At 31.5% G+C, this 26,495-nt stretch overlaps 2 protein-coding genes across 5 annotated transcripts in view; both read right to left on the bottom strand.

The window, feature by feature from the left end:
- Positions 1 to 26,495, bottom strand: part of LOC127734325 (transient receptor potential cation channel subfamily M member-like 2) — a 571,123-nt gene that overhangs the window by 520,187 nt on the left and 24,441 nt on the right. The window lies entirely within an intron of this gene.
- Positions 674 to 26,009, bottom strand: LOC127734339 (transient receptor potential cation channel subfamily M member-like 2). Its single transcript, XM_052244186.1, has 9 exons — positions 24,373 to 26,009; positions 22,482 to 22,713; positions 20,920 to 21,024; positions 18,073 to 18,216; positions 14,496 to 14,783; positions 11,790 to 11,988; positions 6,275 to 6,434; positions 4,876 to 5,063; positions 674 to 2,713 (listed from the first exon to the last, which is right to left on the bottom strand). The coding sequence occupies exons 1-9, from the start codon at positions 24,426 to 24,428 to the stop codon at positions 2,643 to 2,645; spliced, it is 1,443 nt and encodes a 480-aa protein (XP_052100146.1). The 5' UTR covers positions 24,429 to 26,009; the 3' UTR covers positions 674 to 2,642.

The raw sequence follows: 26,495 nt of genomic DNA, 5'->3' as shown, positions 1-26,495 counted from the left end.
ATAGTCTATTAATGATGTAGTCAGGTGAAATTAAAAAGATCTGGAATTTAAAATTGCTACTATAAATCAGAAGAGCATTAGTTAAGATACAAAATAAGCTAAAAATATTGATAGGCTATGGAACTCCTTTTCGAGATATTTAAATTTTTTTTAAATGGCGGGAAAAGGCTGACTTGGACTTTTACTTTATATTTAGAATTTGCATTATTTGGGTCTCAAATCGTAAGAAAAAAAATCTAAAAAATGCTTAAATTTCGGTATATGACCTTTTGTGAGCTATTGAAGTATTATATAAAAAGAAAAGTGGGTGATATGGGGCAAACTATTTTACCCTGTAACATAGGAAAAAACCCAAGGAGTCCGAACATCTGACAAAATTTCCTAAACCTGACATGACTACATCCTCAATAATTATCTAATTTTTTTTTAAAAGTGTACTTATTCATGACACAAAAGGACTACATGCACTTAAAAATAGAAAAATAAAAGATACAACGCTTGTATAAATGTTCTTCATTTAAGTAAAATATTAAGAACACCGTGATGACATCAGCCCTTAAACATGAATACATTTTATATATTTTAGAATATTTTTTATTCCTTTGAGATATCATAGACTCTCAAACGTTTTATATATATTGAGATACACTGTACTGGGTTTATTTCAAAGCACTTTGAATGAATAAATGAATATTTTATTGCATAAGCAAACATAATGATATAGCAAAATAGTATAATATATATAGTGAAAATAATTACAGTAAACAATGAACAACACAATATAAAGTCATAGCAAGCACATACATACAACTGTTATGCAATTATAATTTGTGATCTTAACTACTATGTCGTATTTAGAAATTTACACAATTTCGGCTGTATTCTTTGAGCTACAAGCTTTCTATTATTTGGCCATGAACAATAATATATAAAAAAAACTGTAGACTCAAAGCTCTAAAAGCAAGACATACACATGTACTTATACATTTTGGATGATACTGAAGACCATTAATTCAAGAATCAAATTTAATGACAAAAAACATAAACAAAGACAATTGCTACATACAACATGTAAATAACTTTCGGACATTTACCTTCCATCTTATCCAGCATGGTGCCACAAATCTTGCACTCTGGCGGATGATAATAAGTGATATATTTATATATAAAAAATGAACATCAGACTTTATAATATAAATGCGCCTGAAGCGCTTTTCTGTATTTACATCTAGAATGAACAATCAAAACCAAATATTCAAAACAAAAGGATGAACCGTCTCACATAAAATTCTTTTAACATGGACAACATAATTTAATGAAAATGCAAATTTAATGCAATTATTATGAAATAAATAAATATATAATCGAATTAGCAAAATGTATTTCCAATACGACATTTGAAAATTAAATAGAAATATCGGTAATTTAAACGGAAATATTGATAAAATCAGTTGGAAAGGAAAGTAACTCATATCTTCTACACGTATTTTTTCTTCTTTCGAAGCCTCGATCTTACCTGAGGTTACATGAGCACACACATATATACATGGTCGGAGCCATTGCTGGTGGAGGTTGTCTTACCGCGAGTGTCACCAGCCTAGTGGTCAACATTGATATAGTCGAAATAGTAAGGAATACATTACCTAAGCTGTATTTGGCAAAACCTTTCGGCATTTTGTGTCCTCAATGCTGTCAACTTCGTCCTTTATTCTGTCTTTAAAACAATTTTAATTCGAGCGTCACTGATGGGTCTTTTGTAGACGAAATATGCGTATGGCGTACACAATTTGAATTCTGGTATCTATGATGATTTTATTTATATGTTTATATTTTACTGGTAATCAGAATAAAATCTTGTGCGACTCCTGGTTGGATGATACAGGGTTGGACTTGACAGTGTGTAGAAAATATATTAAATTTATTCAGGAAGGAGCCAAGTCATTAAAAAAAAATACCTGTCCCATTAGGTGAAAAAAAACGCTCTTTAAACTGCAATGTTTGGTCAACTTTGCCGCAAAAGTTACATATATATTTTGGTTGCAATGCAATGCTGATATTTCTAGAATTGTTTAATGTTACCAATTTTTGTTCTAGTTTGTGCATTTTTCAAGAAATGAAATATTTAACAATACTGGTATCTTATGGAAAATGCATGACACATAATTGCGCTCTTGTAACCATAAAGATTCTTTTTCGCGTCATCATTCCAATCCTAACACAAAATTACTTCCTGTCCTAAGTTATATCCTTAATAAAATATCAAGATAAACACTATTTGGGAAAGAGATCAGGACAATTTGAGGATAGAATGTACGTGTGCATGAGGATGAACAATAAAAACATGAGAAAATAATTTTCTTTTTCTGAAATATTTGGAGCTTTAGAACAGGTATTTCATCAATTTTCATTATAAAAAATACATTCTAAATCACATATAAAATTTCAACAAGTCAAATTAATAAAACATCTTGCAGTAATCTAAAAAAAAATACAAGGTTATGAAAAGCTATGTAAATAATATGTACAAACATGTTCTAATCAATTATATAATCTTGATTTTTCTGTATCTTCCCCACTTATGTCATGCGTTTAAGTACACAATGATCTTTTTAATATAATTAGACATATATCTGTTTGACATCTCAAATATTGTAAACGCATTTAATTGCGTTCATAGATTGAAGTGCGTTGATCTTATCCAACGATCTTTCACCTAAAAAGACAACACAACATTAATAATATTATGTAGGTATGTGAAAAATAAATCATTTAATTGTTTAAGTTCAATTTATAGTTTAATAATTTGAAATAACAATATAAAAATAAAGAGATGTGGTATGATTGCCAATGAGACAACTATCAACAAAGTTCAAATGAAGTGGATGTAAGCAATATTAGGCAACCGTCCATTTCAATATGTAACTTAATTTGCTATGACGTATACAAAAAAAAAACCAGAGATAATTACCACAAAATGTATCGTGTTTGTACACTAAATGTATATTTACATAGAATTGTTATCATTTATCAACAAACAGTTCAGACTTTGGCAATTAAACCCGAAAAAGACAAGATAGTACAGTAACTCATATTATTATACAAAAGCAGTGATATGGTATCAATTTGAAAATCAGACGTTAAGATTACATTCCAAATCTATAACTTTGAAACACCTTCTGAAAGTGGTACTGCATCTGCAAATTTGAGATAATGACACCTTTTCTGATTATAAAAACTAATTTCTCTTTTTAGAACAATATTTATTTATTACTTCTATGTGAACCAGATGTAATCGTCTCATATGTGATGGGCGTTCGCTTCTCGTATCTGAGGGCGTTATCCCCTAGAATATACGAGAAGCCTTTATCTTATACATATATCTATATATATATATATAGAAGTCTATAAAAAAGGACCACTGCATAGATAAGGACAAAAATATAAAGGTCTTAAGATTGCACAATTGTATTAATATAAAATTATTTTATAATAGTACAATTTGCGCAAATCACAAGACTTTTATAAGGCTCGACTCATCATGTTGACAAACAAAAACATAAAAATTATAACAAAATAGCTAAAGACACAATGTACTGATGTAAGCGTGCTCGCTGATACTGAAATCCAGTTCAAAGCCATTTATAACTATTAACAAAAATACCAAAGAGCAAGGTCAATTAAAAAATAAATCATGTTTTTAAAGTCTATAATATAAATCCGATTAGTCAAGTCTGGTCTCGGAGTTTCGAAGATATATTTTAAGTTTTTCTGTTGTTCTGTTGTTTTCCTCTTATAGTTGATGTGTTTCCGTCGGTTTTGGTTTGTGACCCGGATTTGTTTCCGCTTAATCGATTTATGACTATTCAACAGCGATATACTACTGTTGCCTTTTTTCAAACATTTCTCAAAAGTGCAAGTTGTGTGCCTTGTGTTATGTTAAGGTTTATATCAGGTAATGTTTTTGCGGGCTCGAGACAAGTGCCTGTGGTTCTATTACCAAAGAAAATAATCTTAACATAGGTTGTTTATTGCGTTTTAAAAAGGAACATTTTTTAATTGTATGCGTCTGAAGCGCTTTTCTGGATTTACCTTCATCAGGAACGTTTAAATCCGAATATTTGAAACCCAAGTATGTTAAAGAACCGAAACAGCCGAAGAGCTGTCTGTCCAAAAAGGACATACGAATAATAGTTAAATCCATATAATTTCAACTTTGGCTTACATGATTTACGGGCAAATCGGATTCCTGCATCCTTACATCCAACAGACAAGGTCTTTGTGTCCACGTGACCTTTTTCAAGCATTCGCTTGTATTATTATGTACGTTATAAACTAATGTCAATATACTGAAATGCCTAACACACGCACGAATGACGAATAATAAAGTCGTCTAAAACCAGATACTTCACGAAAAGAAAACGATGGGAATCAAGCATATCGTTATTTTATGATATGAGGGTCTCAAATGCAAATTTACTAGAGATGCGCAAAGGAAACAGTAAAATTTAAATTTGCCACCGTTAAAATGCACAAAGATTATTGACTATCTATCTCGGAAATGCGATCGCGATTTTGCAACGTTGTTCCTTGACTCCAACGGTCAACTTTTCATGGAATTGACCGCAGACTTTAATACAAGAATGACGTTACACATGTATTATAATTGTTGTAAAAGATACTATTGGTATAGTTGAAATTTATATATCTGAATGTTTCACTTAGAAATAGTATCTTGCCAATATGTTGAACTATATTAGCCTACCCGCTTAGAATTTGATAAGATGCTAGAATAGTGGACTCAGTAGAGAATTGTTTCTCATTCAATTTTAGTGTTTCTATAATGATAGAGGAAAGTTACACAAAAATAATACTCACGAGTGGCAGCCCTCTCATCCGATTGTTTCTTCTTTATAAGTTTCTTACAGCACCAGTATACGATGTATGGTGGTCTGATCACAAGGTTAAAAGGAACTGGTATCCTATCGCGATAATCCATGATGAGTTCATATCTTAAGTATCGCCACAATTTCTCTGAGATTTCCTGGACCCGTTCAAATCGATAGCTGTAAGTAAATAGCAACACTTATAGATACCGTTATTTATGCTTAAAGACACGATATTTTGAATTGATTCTGATTAATCATTTTAAATGATATCTTTTGCAGTAATATTTTCTCCATACTGCGTTTAGAAAATAAAACATGTCAAATATTGATTTCATGACGTTCTCTATAACAAATCCAACCCACCTTTACAAGAATTACTCATAGTCAAAAGTATTACACTTTGAAGTTACATAACTTATCAGTGTAACTTGTAGATGCAGATCTAGGATTTTGAAAAAGGGGGCCTGGGGCCCCCAAATTAGACAAAGTTTGGCGTGGAACAGGTAAAAAGTCTAGATTAACAATAACTGTAGACCCATAAGGAGGCACGGGCACCTGCCCCTCCCCTAAATCCGCCTCAGACTTGAATTTTGATAAATTCGGTGTTCCTGACTTTTAAAAGTATAGTTATTATAATTTAGGGTAATACATATTGAAAATCATGTTAACTCTCATATGGTTTGCACAAATTTAAATAGGGTAGATCGAATAGACGAATCTTTGCTGTTGTGTGACTGTTTAATTGTGTTATAGTGACTGCAGTCATTAGATGTACCAAAAGGTCTCTTAACCAACCAGATTCCTTAAATCAGATTAAATTCACCTGTTTAAAGTACTAAAACTAGATATCTGTTCATAAATAACGAAACTAAATACGTAGAAAAAAATGCCCGATCCGTGTCATTGTTTTTGAGATATAATCAATTGAAAACTTGGCGGGAAATGATTTTCCCTAGATTTAACATTCTTTCAAAAACTATGAAAAATAACAAGGATTTTTAAAGATGTTAAAAAATGGCTTTTTAAGCTATCTGTAATAATATTATGAAAATAAAAGTACGGGTAAGTGGAATAATTTTTATTGGCACTACATTTGATTCCGAATATTTTACAAAACGTCAAAGACATGAGTAGCGAACATCCTTAAATAATAATTTTGATTAGTAATCAAAACGTTGGGTGAAAGTTTACAAATTGTCAATTCGCACTATATATGTTATTCTACATTGCAGACTAAATAAAATCAAATAATTTTAGCTATTAAAAGTGTAAGCATGATAATTCAACAGTGTCAACAAATTGTTTGATTTGATATAACTATTTTTCCAGTTCTTTACCTTTCATGATTTGAACTGTTGTAATTTCTCGTGATACAAAAAATAACAAACCTGAACAAAGCTATCAAAAGATTGACAAGAAGGAGATTTGAAATCAACATATAGATTGCAGCGATCACAATAAGTACCCAGTCATACTGATTGCATCGTTCTATGTCTGGATTACTCTCCCATACATTCCGGTTCATGGTGCAGGGTGTTGTAATATTTTCTGAAAATATTTTTAAAAAACATTAATAACCTTAAAACTATGCGGTAAAGATGCTATAAGTCGATTAGTTGGAATTTTCAATTTTATTTGCTCTATTATTTATACATCTGATCCTTTATTATATACTTATCAACTGAACGATCCATTAGTTAACTTATTCATAAATAACATTTATTTTCGTTTGAAATTCACTTTAAGATATAAGATTTTAAAGGCATTTTAAACAAGTTTTATTCTGCTTTAATATTCGTTCGGTCAGAATAGAAAATGCAAATTGTTCGTTGTCAGAGGATAAGTAATCTTACACCGATACCAAACATATATAGTTCTAGTTTGGCTTTTTTTTTGGGAAATAAGAGAGATGAACAACCACTTTCAGTTAAAATAATCACCTCAGGTGTCATTATGGTACCCATGCATTCCCTTAATCTTTAGAATAAAGGAGATGATTGGTTACTTCCGATTTACAAATGCCACTCCTGATGTCATATAATAGCTTCCGTTAAATTAATAGGACAAAAAATAGATCAAAGACTGAAATGTTCGGGTAGAGCAGAATGTTTTGAAATGTCAGAAATGATTTGTTCTGAACATTTGAATACTTGAAATATTAAATTGTAAAATATTTCAAACAATTCCAAATAATATCAGGTGCACAATATATGCGCAACCGTCCTGTAAAGTATCAGGGATCTGGGTGGAACACTGTAGAAGGAGTTTATTACACAATACATGTAACCTCTGACATAAATTTAGCTGAAAAAGGCTTTATTCTGAAGTCAATGAAAACGAGAAACAAATTCTCAAACAATTCCTTAACGTCAGGTCTCAACTTTAACTGATGACCAATCTTCCTGTGTAGTTTTAGGGATCTAGGTTGAAATTTGTGGGATGAGTTTATTTCACAAATTAGGTACCAACTTTTCCCCGATATCTGCTTATTCACCCGCCTGCTCGACATCACCATACTATAAGATAGTTTTGGACTTCGTCCAACAAAGCTAAATATATGGTTCCTATATACTTTTACTTGAAATAATGGAGCTAAACGGCCTTTACCGGTGTATAAAATATCTGTTGCGGTGTAATATGATAACTTTCATTACAATGATTTATTAAAGATGGTCTCTATGTTCTCTGTGTCTCTTCCTTGCAATAAGAAAGATCTATTGCTAATACAGGAATACAAAATCTAACTTCAGGTTAATATAAATGGTTGATCCACACTGGTTCCGAAAATGAATGGGTTTCTATGTACTTTTAAATGAAATTATTGCAACAAAATAGTACTTCCGGTTTACAGAAGGTCATATCATTCGACCTTTTTTAAGGTTATATGTCGTCCAGACCTTAAGGCCTTCTCATGTACCAGTATGAAGTTATGGCAAAGGTCTAGTTCCAGAACGTCATATTTAACTTCGATCTTGATATAAATTTCAAAGACAAATGGCATGGATCTCATATCAAAAGAGCTCAGGTCCATTATATGCATTCCAATGAGCTTATTTTGACCGTTAAATGGGAAAAAAGTCAACAGAGCCCTCCGATCCAAATGTTTTGTTGAAGCATCATGTTGAAACTTATAATTTGCCACATTTACTTATTTTTTTTCCTGTATATTGACCAATACGTAATATCAAAAGCCCCTAGGCCTCTATGTTTATGAGTTACCGGAACATAACACAAACAAAGGCAAATTACTATTATTACATGTCACCGGTTTGGTCTAAATAGGCCCAGTATTCTGAGAAAGTAACGAATATTAAGAAAAAAATGAGCGAGAACTTTATATCTTTCTTGGGATAAGCGATATCAAGAGAAACAATTCACGTGGAGATAACTCCCACATAAGAAAGTGTTTGATTAAAAAGGGTAAGTTTTAAAAGCGCAATAACTATTCAATATCATATACTAAATTTCTTATCGACATGTTGTGAAACAAAATCAACATCGTATGTTTGAATACCACTTTGGTATCTTTTTTCTCTTTATCAGAAACAAAACTAGCAGTCACATACAGTCACATACATTCCTTTTTGTTTTTACATGTTACAATGCTACGATATGTGTTCTCCATTGGCTAAATGATTAAACAAATTTACAGGGGGGTCACTACATACCTACTATTTTCGCCTAACCAAGAGCCGAAACATGGTAAGGCAGCATATCTGCATTTGTAAAATCTATTTCACTATGTCTAAACTACCCTGGCAAATAATGTTTGGATTCAATGGTATCTAGTTTCCGGTACGGTGACGGACCATCAACAGACAGAAATAAGGTAGGATTTCTGTTTATCTATTTTATACTTTTATGATATTTAAGAATATAAATACATATATAACTATTTTTAATTGTGAGATGTACTTTTTTCTACAACCGTTCTAGATTAACGGAGAAATGAGTAAAAAGGCACGTCAAAATGATGAAATGAGTGAACCTTGTCTCGCATTTGATAAATTTCTCATTGAGTTGTGCGCATTGCATGGAAAGAATGATAGTAACATTGAGATTGCAAGTCTTGTTATTTTGAGCATCTCAATATTTATTTTTCTGTGCATGGAACAAACAAAATCGGCCATGCCAAAATGAAAGAACCCGGTTTTGTGAATGTGTACGACGTTCAAAGGGAGTTTGACGGCACGTTGGAAAACGATTTCTTACAGAAGACAACTTATGATTTATTTAAATTCGTAAATACATGAAATCCTGCTTTATTGGATCAAAAATAATTTTGATTGTCCTTTATATGATGAGGTTTTTCTCGTGTGTGTGAGACTCAATTATGAATTTATGAATTGTTCGGCATTTTTGTTTATTTAAGAACGATGCAATCTTTTTTGGAATTCTTGGTTGGTGTAAACAGAGATGGATCCGATTACTTTCAATGTAATTGATTAAATTACAATTACTTTGTCAATTGTACAATGAAATAAATTAATGGTTACATCATTTCTCAAAGTAACTGTTTAATTAAAGATTACATAGGTAAGTTATCATGATTACATCTGATTACAATAAATTGCAAAATAACCCATTTGAGTGATCATGATAATGTTAATAAATAAATGTTATAACTAAAGCACGTTTTGAGAAAGAATTTTATTTGATAACATTTTCTACATAAGGAAATGTCTGTACCAAGTCAGGAATATGACAGTTGTACGTCATTCCTTTGAAGTCTTTGAGCTTTTGATTTTGCCATATGATTAGGGACTTTCTATTTTGAATTTTCCTTAGAGTTCTGCATGTACTTTGTTATTTTACTTTTTGAAATGCTATTCAATAATCACTTCAAAAATCATCAATTTGATATATCACAAAGATTCACAACATGTGTACATAAATATTTTGTCACTGGTTTAGGCTAATAACACTTTATCATCATTAATCTCTGAAATATTTTGACTTCGATTGAATAAAGGTTTGTAAGGAGGCTTGGTTCTTGTCTTTCTGTCATCTTACAGATTTTATATTATTTCAGTTTCCAGTGAAAAAACATACCTAAAATTGTAATAGTATTGTTTAAAAATCCTTAACAAAATATAGGGATTAAAATATATTTGTCACAATTTTTGTTTGTGCTAATTAGATAAATTTTCTATGTGCATTGCACTTGCGCCAATTTTTACAAAATTCAATCTTTCATTTGTATATAGAGGAAATAAGTCTGTAATTTTTTATGACCACACATATAGGTTGTCCAGTGTAAATGAGTACATCCGAGTCGTTGATTACAAGTCTTGTGTCCGAACAAACTTTTGGTTTTACTCCAGTGTATAGTGCTTCTTTTAGGTTGTTTGATCTCGTAAATTTATAACATAACTGTGTTTTTACATTATTATTTTAAAGTTATTATTATAAATCTCTTTTGAATAAAACTTTATTTATACTATTTACCTGTATTTACCTGTATTATAAGCGCAAATGAAATGTTTTATCATAAAATATGTCATTAAAAGTTTTGACGCAAATGAAATATGGTTTATGGCGCGAATGAAAGATTATTTTGGCGCAAATGAAATGCCAAATGGCACAAAAGCAAAGCACCGAAATTTTCTATTATCATTTATCATACTGCCCTAGCTTCAGCTACACACAAAACATGTAGGTCATTGAAATAAAAACAGACATTAATTGGTCTCCTACATGTCAAATCAAAGGTTACAATCATCACAATATTAACAAAGGACTATAATTAAGGTTTAAAGAAAAGTATAACTTGAATAAAACAGTCATTATCAAATATACATCTTTTAATTGTGAATACATGTATATGCCGAAGACCTTGATCTGACTACAAGTGCAGAAAAACTTTAAGACTGGTTCTTACCATCCCTGTTTCTTTTGTTATTTTTGTTTTGTGTCTGACTTGTACGACTTTTCAATTAGAATCTTATGCAATTTGCCATTAATAGATGATTGCATAAATAAATTGCAAGTAGAATTATTGCTTATTTCTTTGCTACATATCAGTGACGTAGGATTAGATTGAAAAGGGGGGGACTTCTTAAAATAACAATAAATATTTTCTATAATAATAGTCTTATAGTCTAGACGTAAGTTAATGCCCTCTTCCGTAGCCATATTGTATTTTGATACGAAAAAATTGCCAAAAAGTGGGGGACATCACTTATGGAAGTGTATGGAGCAGGTATTGTCCCCTTTCGAGGTTCCTACGCCCCAGCATTTATATATACCCCTCTACACTAGGAAAAATACTACTTACGTATAAACAAACAAACAAACATTTTTTTGCCTCTCCTTCAACTTTAAAAGTGTGGAAGAGCAATCACCCCTTCCCCGGCTCATATCACCCCGAAAAAAACAAAACAAAATAAAAAACAAAAATAACATGTTTTGAAAAATAATGGATTTAAAGTTTTGGATCTAATTATTTTGGAAATCATAATTCTTAGTTTATTTTCAAGCTCATTACGAGTTTCCCCAAGTACTGATTACGTGACCCCATTTTTTTTTTTTTTTTTTCATTTTCAATCCCAATATTCAATATGAGTGGTTCTTTATTTGACATTGAGACTGATTTTGCGCTATCACAATTCGACTTCGACGATCTCAGCTTAACTTTAAGCAAACCGAAGAGAGGTTTGTACATGGAAATATTTTATGGTTACAATGTACAGTTACTCTTGCAATCAGCAAATTCGTGGATACTTTATTTAATTTCAGCATTTTGGGACATAGTTAGTTTTTTGATAAAAATAATTTTTATGAACACCTTTCATCAAAATTGTATTTGAGATAAAAAGGTAATATGGTCACAAGGTGTACGGAAAAGTGCCTATGAACCAACCGAACACAAGAGTGACTCTATTTTTTAAATTGAAAGCTTACCTTGAAGACTGTCAAGCATAGTTTCCCCATATATTTGCCAGTATGGAATATACATGATTTTCCATATTCTCCAGTGCTGATATCCTACTGTATTCCACATTTTCAAGTCATGTTCTGGGTACATGTTTGCATGATACAGTACTCCAACACCAATCATGCATAAAAATAGAATTCCGATGAATCGAAATAGATCCTTTAACTGAAAATGCATTATGATGTACATAACACATAAAAAAATAAACATTATGGAAGTCTCAAACAAATAAAATCATTGTCACTAAAAATAAAAATAACAATAAAAGAAAATGAAAAATTTCACATGGAAAATAGGTGGCGAAAGTCTGGATATCTTGCCATCGCTCCATTATCTTATTATCTCCGAACAATCAACAGCTATGTGCACTTTCTGTATAACTTAACAAAAAATGTCATTAAACAACAACAGGTAAAAACGTGATGGGACTAATTTCTCAATGAGACACCAACCCAACATCATGAATAGTAAATACGCTTAATACAGACATCACCAATAAATAGTATGGTCAGCTCTAAATCGTCCATAGTCTTTAAAAGATGTGAATCAAAACAAAAATAACCAAAGATTTGACATTAACATCAAATTTCCTAATTAACTTACAGCATTTATTTAGATATGGCATATGCCAACAACTAACGGGCACCATGATAAGGTACAGGCATATGAATATGTAGTGGGTTAAACTAGTTGTTTTCTTAGAACACATAGCACCGAAAAACTATTACACAACCAAGTTTGAATTATACAATAGCCAAATAATACTTTACAAATAAAGGCAACAGTAGTATACTGCTGTTCAATAGTGAAAACACGATTGGGCGAAAACAAATCAGGGTCACAAACCAAAACAGAGGGAAACACATCAACTATAGGACAACAGAACAACAGAAACACTGAACTGCTACAACAACAAACGCTAACATCCATAAAAACGGACTATTTGATAACAACTTCCATATTCCTGTCTTGGTACAGGACATTTAAAGAAAAAACGGTGGGTTGAACCTGGTTTTATGACTAGCCAAACCTCCCGCTTAAATGACAACATTACGTTACAGTACAAATAAACACTCAGGACAGATAAATACATAAATAAATAATATAATAATACGTTACAACATGTAAACCACAGAATAACAACGGACACCTCACATAAATTTACGATAGTACACCAGTACACCACACTAGAATTATAAACTGTGCGTTACACGAATCTATCAATGCAGCGTATTTATTTTTACGTTTATTTTATCACAGGTATATTTCTAAATATAGAATATAAAATCAAAAACATGTTACACAGTATTTGAAATGCTCGTAGTTACAGAAAAAAAAACGTTCAAAGTGTTTGGTCTGCTGATCAGAATTAATGCCGTCATACAAAAACATCGGTCATTGTGCTACATTGAAAATTTCATACGGCAAGGTCATTAACAGTACATGCCGACTTAATAGTGAACAAAGGCTCAAACAAACCATATAAAGAAAAAAGGAAAGATATTAGTACTGCTTCAACTCGCAGATAGATAGTGGAGTGACATTACCCATAAAATAACCAAATTGTCGCCACAAATACGAGACGCAATGATTGAACAACATTACTTATAACCCTCATTAATGATTTGGTCAAATATAGCTCTTCATTTTTTTTGATACTTTTATATCCGTGGCTTTCAAATATTTGGCTTTCAGCGTTTTTTATGAAGATGTATTCACAAAACCGCTTTGGACGCATCAAATTTATTAAGTTTTATTTTCATATTTTCTAAGTACAATATATAGTTTTTGAAAATTTTTGAATAATTTTAACGTAAAAAGCTGGATGCGAAATACTACTTTTTATAAGATTACTGCACTCTAAATAATACTTCCACATTAAACATAATTGTGCTTACATTTAAGAGATATGACTTATTCGTAAATATCTTAATTTCCTTCAAAAGACTTCAATACAAACTCGTGGCTATCGAACCAAACTTATATTTCATTAGAGGAAGCAAACAGAACATCCCCATTACGGAGGGAAAAATAACATTTTAAAAGTTTTGACCAATTTATAAATTTCCTTGCTGCAAACGTTATTTAGAAATTAAAATATTGCGTTCCTGAAATGTTAGACGTCAATGCAATCGATGTAGAAAAACAGACCGATAAAGTAGTTTTTAAGTCATCATCTTTTAAATCTTTTCTTTTTCTTTTAAAGAGCTACAAATTTAACGTAAAATAAAACTTGGATAAAAATATAATTTACACTTACATTTATATAGACAACAAAAACACAAGTTAAAAGTAATAATAATACTTTGATATATCAAGAAAGTATAAGAAAATAAAAAGGCCCAAAATGCATTTGGAAATTTGACCTTAAATCAATTTGACTCTTCATTTAATGTCCCTTTTTTATAAGATAGCTCCTTACGTTTCTATGTATCTATTCATCCCTGGCTTTGTGATGTCAACGTTTGAGCGTTCCTGATGAAGATTTCACAGAAAAGCGCTTCTGACGCACTTAATAATATCGATGAAAGATTTAGTTAATAAACGTGTTTATATAAAATCACTCCGACCGAAGTTTAATACCGATGGCTGTATTTTGGAGGATGCTACGTACATGAACGTCATAATCAGTATATATGTATGTATGCAATGGTGACTTTATAGTAACATACCATTTCTTTGATCATGATAATTTTTGGCCCAAGTTTCCTTGACATCAATAGGACTCGAAAAAATCTGATGGCTATAGTAGCTAGACTCAGGCTGAAAAAACGTCTGCAAAACTTTTGCCAACCTCCTGTTAAAATGAAGAAACGAAGACATATTGCTGTGATGGTCAGCGTATAAGACATAACATCTATGAGGTTCCAGAAATTACATATGTATTTCTTAACTCTAAACATTTTTGAATGACTTAATGGGTTCTCTTGTGCACATCCTGATTTACACTTTTTCGAAATCTGAAAATAAATACATACAACGTTAGTTCTAACGGTAATACATCCAATATTAAGGTGTTTAAACCTTACAAGTTGAAAAACATTATGTTATTCATTAAATTTATATTGTCTTTTTCATGATTGTTTTTCTTCTGCAGCCTCTACTGGGCTGTTGCTATCCTCGAAGACGAAACGTAAATAGAACGTTAAAGAGTATGTTTTTTTTTATATAAAGTGCTTAAATTCAAAATTTGTGTGTTTAGAGCACACAAAAACAATGATGACACTGGAAAACATCTTTGAAACTTTTGTTATTGGTTCTCTCAAATTTGAAATGACGATGAAATTCTAATTTATGTTTTTCTTCTGTGGTCATTTCTTACAGCTGATTGATACCTATATCATCAGACAATCAATCCATGATAAACTTTTAAACACAACAAAAATAATCTATAATACTACTTAGTAGTTAATTAATTGCATTTATCAGTACTGGTTTTATTTCATGTTATCAAATGTACCACTGATCGAGATTCAAAGGCAAGATATAGCTAAAAAAAAAAAGTTTAACCCTTTCACATGTTTATTTCTTCGTTGAAATCACGGTACCTCGACAGTGATTGTTTTAAGTTATACCTCAACGATTGTGTGTGGTTTTTTTTCAAGGATAATTAAGTTTTCAAGGTAGATGGTCGAAAGTTTCTACATTATTAATTTATCAGTTTTTGTTTGAAACCAGTATAAATATTCAAATTTGTTTCTTATTCGCAGCTAATACCCCTTTAAGAGCGTGAGACATAATATAGAACAATATCTACTGTGGAATACTGTCTATTTACATTTAGATGTTTTGGTTCTTTGTGTCATAAGGAAACTGTTTTAATAGCGTGTTCCCAACACACCTTTTATTCATAAACATTGCTTTAACCAAAATAACAAGCTTATAGTTTATAACGACAAACGGTCGTTTCATCTACATAAGACTCATGCGTGGCTCTCAAATTAAAACAGTTGGAAGTTCGAATCAAATACGAAGTTAAAAAGCTGCGAAAACCAGATAATTCCAAAATGTTAATTAAGGCTTTGACCAATTGTGCCATGTGTTAGAAAACTTTGCTTCGAACAATGTTCAAAATGGTCGGGTTGTTGTCTCTTTGACACATTCCCCATTTCCATTCTAAATTTTATAACAGAAAATTTACATAAAATGACCATATTATTGATACTACATGTCAACACAGACGTGCTGACTACTGAGCTGGTGACAGCCGTGAGACAAAACCTTCGTCAGCAGTAACATCGACCCAATGGTTGTTAAACTCATAAAAAAATACAAGGCTTATAGTTTATAAAAAAGAGCCATCATTTGAGGAATATCTTCGAGGAATTTTATTAAATTTTCATAAAAGTAAATAGAACCAACCACTCAAAAAAGTAAAAAATCTTCTTATTTGAAATTCGTTTGATTTTAAGCCATCTTTCCAATATTGATTAACTTAGTTTATGATTCATTAACATTGCATTCCCTCGTCTTCTTATGTAACACAAACATGATGATTATTCATTACAAATTATAGTATTGTGAAGTTCGTGGTTTTTAACTAGGATTACTGCTTTTGGCTTAACAATCTAACATACTTCGATAGTTATTAAATTATACAATGAGAAAAAAACAGTTTTGCTTTCATGTTGTATTGTATGTAATGAAAAGATTGAAATTGTATACTTCAGCAGCACCGCGGGTATACATGTTGTCTTTACAAATTAAAAAATAAACAGTCGTCACAAGAAAGTCACTGAACCAAAATGTCTTATGAGGAAACTTAAGTCATTTTATTGTCAGTTTTTCAGACGCAATCATAATTTGGTTGACAATTACACAGTCTTTGTCAAGGATAATTATTATAATATTGGTGCATTAATATTAAGCAGACAGAGTGTATCCAATTCGGTATTATGTGCTCTTGTTTGTCAAGATGTGCTTGTAAAAACTGTAAGCAAAACGTTTTTATATTTCTTCGTGACACACAGATGATTCATTTTACGGAAGATCCTTATTCAATGAAAAATTATACTCCTATATCCTATTAAACTTTAATAAAGGTTTTCAACCAAAACTAAAAGGTCCGTTCTTTATTGAAAAAACTTCAAAGCTTATAGATGCAACTATATGAATACGAGTCCCAAGTTGATACGACATTGAACGTCAATTTCGTAAACAGAGATTTATTCTTTACTCTAAAATACTCAAGCAATTTTAGAATTAAGTACATTCTACGCCGCTGATCGTTTCAGTATTTTAATATGTCACTGGTGATATTTTAACACTTTGACATATCGCTCATTTTCAAAATTTTATATTTCCTGGTGTTGATATAATGTTGGCTTGATACCATAAAACAAAACAGGTCATGCGCAATGAAATTATTATGATACGTTTGATAATGTCAAATATAAAGGGAACGGGCGTCGTGTTTTCGTTCCAAAAGCATTTCATTTTAAGATTTTTCTGTATTTTTTTTAATTTGAAGCACATTCAATACAAAATCAAATATACTTAATAAGTTCTCATTTATCATGTAGGCTGGTTTTTTTATACCAGAAATTTATTCAAGGTATCATGTTTTAACGAGATATAGATTTTTCGTTTACAGCAAGTATCTATACCAAGTTTTATGACTGCGAGTCAATTAGAAATCGAGAATAACATATATTTTCGTATACATATATTTTTTCATATATTTTCGTTCATATTCTTTAGTATGTATGTCTTTAAATATTTTAACAAAATCCATTTTACAGCATTATGACCGTAGTTTTTACTTATTTGCATATCTAAAGTTGACCTTATATTGACTTGGCGATCATTTTTGGTCATATAGCACTTCTACTGTTTCGGTTCTTATAAATCATTGGCTTTTAAATATTCGGCATTGAGTGTTCCTGATGATCGTAAATCCAAAAACAGCGCTTTACACGCATACAATTTTTTTTCTTTTTTTTTCTACATATAATTATACGTAGGGTTGATCATACTTTTGGAGATGTTGTGTTCATAAAAGCATTCATGCCTATATTCTTTAATTCGTTAAACGATGCACTCGTAGACTTTAGTTGATTATTTATGCGTCCTACACATAATATTAAAGTTTTATTCGTTCACAAAAATTGTTTATAAACAGACAGACAGACAGACGACCAGACGGAAAAAGCGAAAGATTCAGGCCTCTGCATCCCCGATGTGGGGTCAACATCTTTTTTGTCTCTGCACTTTACAGATTATTTATTGTTTTACTTTAACAGATCATACCACATTCCTATAGTCCTCCAAAATGTCTCCAATTAGATGTAAATAAAAGAATAACTCGAAGACACCAATTGATCCTGTATCTTTGAATACATTCATTTGCATCAGGAAAAGACTGCAAGAAACCAAAGCTGCAAAAAAGAATACCTGAAAGTATTCAAACAAAGTTAATCATTATAGTGAAAGAGAATATATAGTTAGAATATAGAGTAAAACAATAACCAGTCTTAATGTCAAACTAAGAAGATTTGGTATAATTGAATGTGTGTAGGAAAATATAAGTCGCCGTACGCCCTTCACATATTTTAAGAGACGAATAAACAGCGGAGAATAGACGATTTACATGACTTTTCCAGTTAATGTGTAATCCCAAAAAAGTGATATGGTAACCAAACAGTATTAGAATAATCATATCATGCATAAATATCTTTTTGGTGATTTTAACGTTACTAATTCTGTCCTTTTTGTTTGCTTGATTTTTGGTTATGTTGTATTTCTCTGGAACCAGAAGAACCTCCTTTAAATTTAGGAGAAATATGTGACATATTCGTTCCCCTTTTTACAATATTTTATAGCGAATAAATACATACTGTTTCTATGAATACACAAAATGGAAATTTGAGTGTACCATTTAACTAATGAAATCAAATATTGATAATACTGATTACATACACATGCACATATATGGCACAAACAATACGCTTAATTTGTTTAAAAGCTAAGAGAATTGGATGGTATAATTAATGAGGGTAAATGTTAATGTTTTTTCCTAAATTTTGTAAATTGTGCCCTACAGTCCACTACCAGCGGTGTCGATCCAGTGGCAGTAAGTGCTAGTAAAAGAAATAACACTTTATAAATTTCGTGCGTTCGAAGCGTTTTTTTCTGGATTTGTCTTCTTTAGGAAAGCTCCAACACATACATTTGAAAGCCAGTGGAGTTGAACTATGAAGAAACGTAAGGTGCTAAATGACCAATAGGGACCTAATAGGAATAGTCAAATTCTCTAATCTCAAATTTGCCTGAGGAAGTTGGAACCTAAGTTTTTTAATTATTTCTAAGTCTATCAATGAGGAATTCTAGAAAAGTATATTATAAATCACGTCGGTACCGACAAAGGGAAAATAACAAAAAACCGAACTCTAAGGAAAATTCAAAACGGAAAGTCAAAAGCTCAACCACATCAAACGAATGGAAATCAAATGTCATATTCCTGACTTTTGGTACCGTTTATTGTTATTACTTACAACTTTTACACTCCAATACTGCTAATTGCGCAATCAATGGTTCTGACTACATCGATAATGCCCTGTCACAAAATACTTTCCAAAATCGGTCTCAAAATTGATCGCATCGATTCTATTGAACTTGAAATAAAGGATATCACTGATACAGTTATGTCTATGTCATATCTTGTTGTACAAGTAGAAAAATGACAATTAGGGTCGGTCGAGAATTTTCCATTACAATAAAAGAGATAATTTCAATTTAACATTGTTGGCTTTCCATTTCTTTAAATAAACATCCATGCAGCGCCTGCATATGCATATGCAGTATGTTTCTCCCTGTTGATATGATTTTCCATGGTTTGCGTTTCTTGACATTATTTTCCTGATAAATAGTTGCTGCTTAAAAGGATTTAATCTATTCAATTAAGTAAGAGAAAACCACGCCACATTAGTTTTGTGTACTGTTGTTTGTTTTTTCGGGCAATTTGATGTCTTTTTTCCTTTAACTGATTCATCGTCCGCTGCATGTCCAAATTTCATGATGTTCTCACAATTTGTGAGCGTTACATTAGAATGGAATAGCCATAGAAGCTTTTTAAAAAAAAGACATATATAATATATTAAATATGTTGTATGATTGCCAACTCTCCTTTAGAGACTAGATTAAGTGAAAGTAAGCAACCATCGGTTACCGTATATTATTATATAAAAATCACCAACATGAGAAAATGTAAAACAATTCAAACGATAAAACCAACGCCGGTATTTATCATAAAACAACAAACCCACAGCAACAAACCACTTCCCTTATTCAAAGGCTCTAACATGGGACAGGCATCTATAGAACGTGTCTCTGTTTAACATGTTTGCGAGCGCTTAACCTTTCCTTTCCCTTGTAACAATATTTCTAGACAGTATTTGCTTATTCCATACATATTATTACTCTCAATGCAAAATGACTTCTTTATCTATTTAACTAAAACATGTGCAATTCAAAATATAGCAAGACAACAAGGTACATTTGATGTTTGAAATAAAGAGATGCTGTATGATTGCAAAGAGACAACTATTCAATAACGTGGATTTAAGCAATGTAGGTCAGTCATGGTACGGCATCAACGATTAGCATAACCCATATAGTCAGCTATAAACGGTCCAGATATGATAAACTGCACGACATAAGAGCAAAAGGTATAACTCAGCATGAATGGTGGACTCATTAGATCGATCGATACGAAGTAAAAAAACAACGAATTTAAGAACAAAAGACGCAAAGTACTCGCAGTTACTTACAGTAAGTTCAAAGTCAATAACAACTTATAAAAATATCATGTTTTCTCAGAATGAATTATCAATTCATAAGCTTCCTATTCTCGTTTTGTGAAATTATTTCTTGTTAATAATGTTTGAAAATGAGTATTGGGATTTAAAACAAACTAAACTCTGTCAAGCAATTCACCGCTAAAGAACATCAGATAACATTTACCTAAAACACTACGTTTTAAGCGCTCAGAAAAGAGATTTTAAATACCGCACTGGTTGTGTTCAGCTGCTACAATTTAAATATATTTGTTTAAATTGAAACAGTTTACCTTGAGTTTACATACATGTGAATACTTACGTAATGTACCAAAAACCTCGTGAGAGGAGCGCCAATAAACTTTAAAAGTCCTTTAGCCGGTGAACATTTTCTTCCGCAATAGCACCAACTACAACACAAGCCTTTCTGTACAAACAGAATGGATAAATTATGATTTCAAAACGTCATCATTACTAAAATTAAAGAAAGATCTATGAATGGTTAAAGGATGACCTTGAAGAAAAAATATGTTGTCACCTTTTTACTGTGGTAATGCTGATAACGGTTATGGTAAATAAACACAAACCAAATAATCCTATTCCATTTTTAAAGTTTATTGTTGTTTCTGTTAAAACGATGAACCAACCTTTAATAAGTAAGCTAAAATACACCCACGCTTCTCAAACATAATGAAAATTTGATATTTTCATAAGCCATCTTACTAATGTCAATCATGATAAGTCCAAATTTCTACCGTAAACCCCCAAATGATACCTCAGTCATTAACTAGTAATGTCTGGTTCAGTAAATCATTTCCCAATAATTAATTGCATGACCATATCAAGCAATATCTATGTCAGAGATATCTGCAGTTATAGTCCTTTTGTTGCAGTAGATCCTATGTAAACATGATAAACAAGGTATAGTTTCTTGCAATTTTGTTATCAAAAAATGTTGTCATTCTTAAAGACTGCAACATTATAAATACCAACAGCACTTTGACTCCTTTTCAGATTGCTAGTTGTATACAATGCATGAAAAGAACACAGTTATGCATGGGGAAAGAATATGACTCATATGTATATATATATATATATATATACATTACTACTTCCTAAATATCAGCACAACAATGTTAAATCTGCAAATTTGCGGAAGCAAATTTTTGTTCTTCCCTCGCCGGGATTCGAACTCATGCTATTAGGATATCGAGACAACACCGCCTGCACTGTGTCCTTCGCTCTAGATCACTCGGCAACCTAGACTGAACTAATAATTCAGCTTTAGGTGGCCTAGTGTTACCTTTCCACGTCAGTAGAGCTAGAGTTGTAACACAGTACATGATATATTAGGCATGATGATGGAATTGATTGCAGATGAGCTAAATATCTATCGTTAAGGATCGTATGATACAGTCACAGAAATAATTATTTTGGTAAGTACGTCTAACCAAGTCACAACTCTACGACAGATCCATCAATTGGATCACCAGTGAAGGTGATACACGGCTGAAAACACATTTTATACTCTAAATATCAGCACAACAGTGTAAAATCTGCAAATTTGCGGAAGCATATACATATATATATATATATGACGTCTTAATAAAAAGTCCCTTTATGATTTCCAATGTTGATTAAATCTTATATATATATATAACGTGTGTATGTGTTGGTTTTTTTATATTTAATTTTTCTGTACCTTTCAGCCTATTAAGCCTAAGCAGGGTTTCATAAATGAAGAATTGAATCCCTTCGACAAAAGACTGACTAGTGCTATTGACAAATTCTATTCTTTTACGTTTAACCTGAAGTAAGTTGAATTTTGATTTATTATATATCTTAACCCTATTCTAATTTAACTGGAAAATCAAGCATTTTTACCTTCCAAAATCCTCCAAGACTAGAACTTATTCCGCTATACCATATTTTATTTAAACGTCGTTGAGGGCATGTTTGGGCAAGAACGTCCAGCATATCATGTTCATAGGCACATTGCATTGGACTTATAGTGATGTCCCAAACGATTTGATCTGTGATAACTAAATCCATTGCAAGCTCAGCGTCATCGTCATATAATCTCGATTGCAAATCAAATGCTCTATCCGCAAAGATCCTATAAAAAAAAGCGTGTTATATTCATATGGTGTGAACAGAAGTATGGCGTGTTAGCACTTCCATTTTCATTCTGCATAGAAATAAGCATTCTTTTATTGTAAGAAAGAAAAACCATTATTTAACAAAATAATTCAATTTTCAGTTTCAGTATCTCAATTATTGATTTTTTACAGACGAATTCTTTGTTATTCTTATAGCTTCTATTCCTTGGACCACAAATGTGTTTTGTTATTCTCACAAAAGAACTATCGAGGTATTTTACAATCAAAAAACATTGCATAAAGATTTATAAAAAAGCTGATATATTCTAATCGATTTTGTCGACGATATCAGACTGAGAAAACATGAAAACAACTACTAAAGCAGATATTTTTAATTTTTAACAGAGCGCTTGTATAAAAAAAATTAAAGCTGATCAACACATTAGAATTAAAACAATTAATGGGTATATAACCCCTTATTCTACATCTGTTGTCAAAATTCAAATATACGTTCACACTTTGCATTTTCTAATGAAAAAATATGGTGTTAGCCATATAAACCACGCCCTAAACAATATCATTGTTTTGAAAAATCACATTAAATAATCTGTTCGATAACGGGAATTAAATATAGGAAATTTAGTAGTTCAAATTATGATTTAAAACTAGCCCTTTTGTATATATTGTGTAAAACAGATGAATAAGGGCCTGCACCATTCTACATTGACATGATTTCTACCTACTTTTAAATCATCGGGCGCGACATGAATGATGACACTGGGAGTGCTTACCCCATTGATGCATCAGAGTTTATTCGATGTTTTATTTGCTTTGTGTAGCTTATTGTTTTTTTTTTCAATCATGGTAGTGTTTTATATATATAAAAAAAAAAGAAGATGTGGTATGATTGCCAATGAGATAACTCTCCACAAGAGACGAAATGACACATAAATAAACAAATATAGGTCACCATACGGCCTTCAACAATGAGCAAAGCCCATACTGCATAGTCAGATATAAAAGGCCCTGAAAATGACAAATGTAAAACAATTCAAACGAGAAAACTAACGGCCCAATTTATAAAATAATTAACGAAAACAAAATATGTAACACAGCAACAAACGAAAACCACTGAATTAAAGGCTCCTGACTTGGGACAGGCACATACAGAATGTGGCGGGGTTAAACTAGTTTAAAGGCGCCAACCTTCCCCTAACCTGGGACAGTGCTGTAACAGTACAACATTAGAACAAACTATAAAAATCAGTTGAAAAAGGCTTAACTCATCAGATGGATACAAATAGAAATACATCTAACAAAAACACAGAGTGGATGTGGACGGAAACTTGTGCACCCCAACAACAAAAAGTACAGATCTGAGAGTACTTACAGTTACTGAAAGCTAGTTCAAAGCCAATAACAACTAATAAAAAAAATCATGCATCTAAGTATACTTATGTTACTTTTTCTCTCTTTATGTTGATACCCTTTGTTATCTTTGTTATTTTTTATGGTTGTAAAGTTTTATAAAATAACACATTTTGTCGCTTTCAAATTAAAACAAAATATTGCTTGCTTTCCTCGTCAGTATCAATACTAATAAGTACACTTACAAAATCATTATAATCATAAAGGTGAATAATATTTTGTTTTATCTAAAATTCTTTGATAAATACCTAGACTGAGCAACCATGTCAGCCTTTATTGACTGGTCACTAGCTTTGGCTGCCATCCGTTTGTATATACTGCTGGCAAATAATGCGCATACTAAAAAAAAGTAACATAACAAAAATACTGACCTCCAAGGAAATTTCAAAGCGGAAAGTCCCTTAACAAATGGCAAAATCAAAATCTCAAACACATCAAACGAATGGAAAACAACTGTCACAATCCTGATTACGTACAGGCACTTCCTTATGTAGGAATGGTTGAAATAAGTATAAATAATACAATAGCAAAATCATATAGAAAGTGCGGAATGATATGTCGGTTTAAAGTTTCTCAACATACTTAATGCTTAAGTGTATCGAACAGCACTACAAAATTATAAGCGTTGTATCTTTGATGAGTTCTTTAATTTCCATAAATATACATTTATTTTGAGTGAATAATTATACAATTGTTACCATCATCATGCAAGTCTCTAGTAACTTCATATTATGCGATTCATAATGCTGAAAGTTTATTATTCACCAAAATATCTAAACGGGTACAACCAGAAGATATAATTTCGATATGAAAAAGAGAGGCGAAAGATACCAAATGTACATTCAAACTCATAAGTCGAAAATAAACTGACAACGCCATGTCATAAAATGAAAAAGACCAAAAGAAAACCACCGTATACAGACACAACATAGAAAACCAAATACTTAGCAACACGAATATACGATATTATATTAGGACGCAAGACACTCATTTTAAAATGATCTTTTAAATTCCATGCAAACTATATGTTGATATATGGATGTACATTGTGTTGTTTGTTTGTTTGTTTTTTATTTTGTTTCGTTTGATATAACTGTTTCATTGACGGATGTGCGATCTGCTTAGGAATAACTTCAAATCAGGGAACCGAATACAAGCAACGTATGTGGGCATTAAAACCAAATGTAGCAAAACAAAACAGGCAAAATAATCGTTGGTAAAATTTGCTTGAATAGATGGAATCTTTAAATGTGATACAATACCACATGATTAACAGAAAACTGTTAATATTTCCTTTGAATAACTGATTTGCTATATGTTGTGTTCCGTCGTAATTGGATAAAAGCCCCGATAACGCAATTAGTTTTGAGTACATGTCGTTAGAACAATGAATGGAATTAAAATATTCCCACCTGCTTTTTTCTCATTTATTTTCTTTACAATATAGGGTTCTGCTTTCTTGACAATCGATATCAAATTATAAAAAACATTATCAGTTCTAACTCAAAATATGGAAGTTGCATATTCAGTGATCACAAATTAAAAATTAACAAATTCAGACATACTAATTGTTTACCTTGTCAACTAGGCTTCATCACTACGTTACCTCACAATACATGACCCATTTTTTACAGTGAAATTTCAACCCAAAAGTCCACTACTTTTTCATAAGATTGTAAATGTCATGCATCCGAAATGCCTATCTGAATTTACCTTCACTAAGGACGCTCAAAGCATAATATTAAAAAGCCTAGGATGTAAAGCAACCTAACAGTTGAAGAACTCTGTGACCTATTAGGACATTAAAATAATAGCCAAATCCATTTAAGGATGTTCGCTACTCTGTTTCAAAATAACAAGCTTTTTAATAGACTGTTATGAATTGATAGTATATTAATAAAGAAGCTAAAAAAGCAGAAAAAAATGAAGGGTCCGTGTGCTTGTTTTAAAAATATAAGCCATTGGAAATTTGGCGGGAAATTATTCTCTCTAGATTTTTCTTACATTTAACATTGGCACTTTTTTGCTTAAAAAACTATGAAAAAAAAAAAGGATTTTAAAAGATTTTCAAATATGGTTTTTTAAAATATATGTAATAAAATTATGAAAAGAAAAGAAGGGGTTAGCGGGCAAAATCTTTTAATGGCAATACATGGTCTGGCAAAAATTCAAAAACAAGAGGAGCAAACATCTTTAAAGTCACCTTTGACTGAGCGGATTCCATCCTTAATCTTTTTTTATAATTTCTAAATTTCTAAACGGATAAATTTACAAACAATGAAAGTACCGAAGTACTGACGACTAAGCTGGTGCTACCCTCGAGGACGGACTTATATTTAACCAACAGCAATATCAAACCCGTACTGTAAAT

Source organism: Mytilus californianus, unplaced genomic scaffold (assembly GCF_021869535.1).
Source record: "Mytilus californianus isolate M0D057914Y unplaced genomic scaffold, xbMytCali1.0.p SCAF_3, whole genome shotgun sequence".
In the NCBI taxonomy this organism is placed as follows: Eukaryota; Metazoa; Mollusca; class Bivalvia; order Mytilida; family Mytilidae; genus Mytilus; species Mytilus californianus.
Note: the sequence above shows the minus strand (reverse complement) of the source record. Positions and strands in the feature narration are given on the sequence as shown.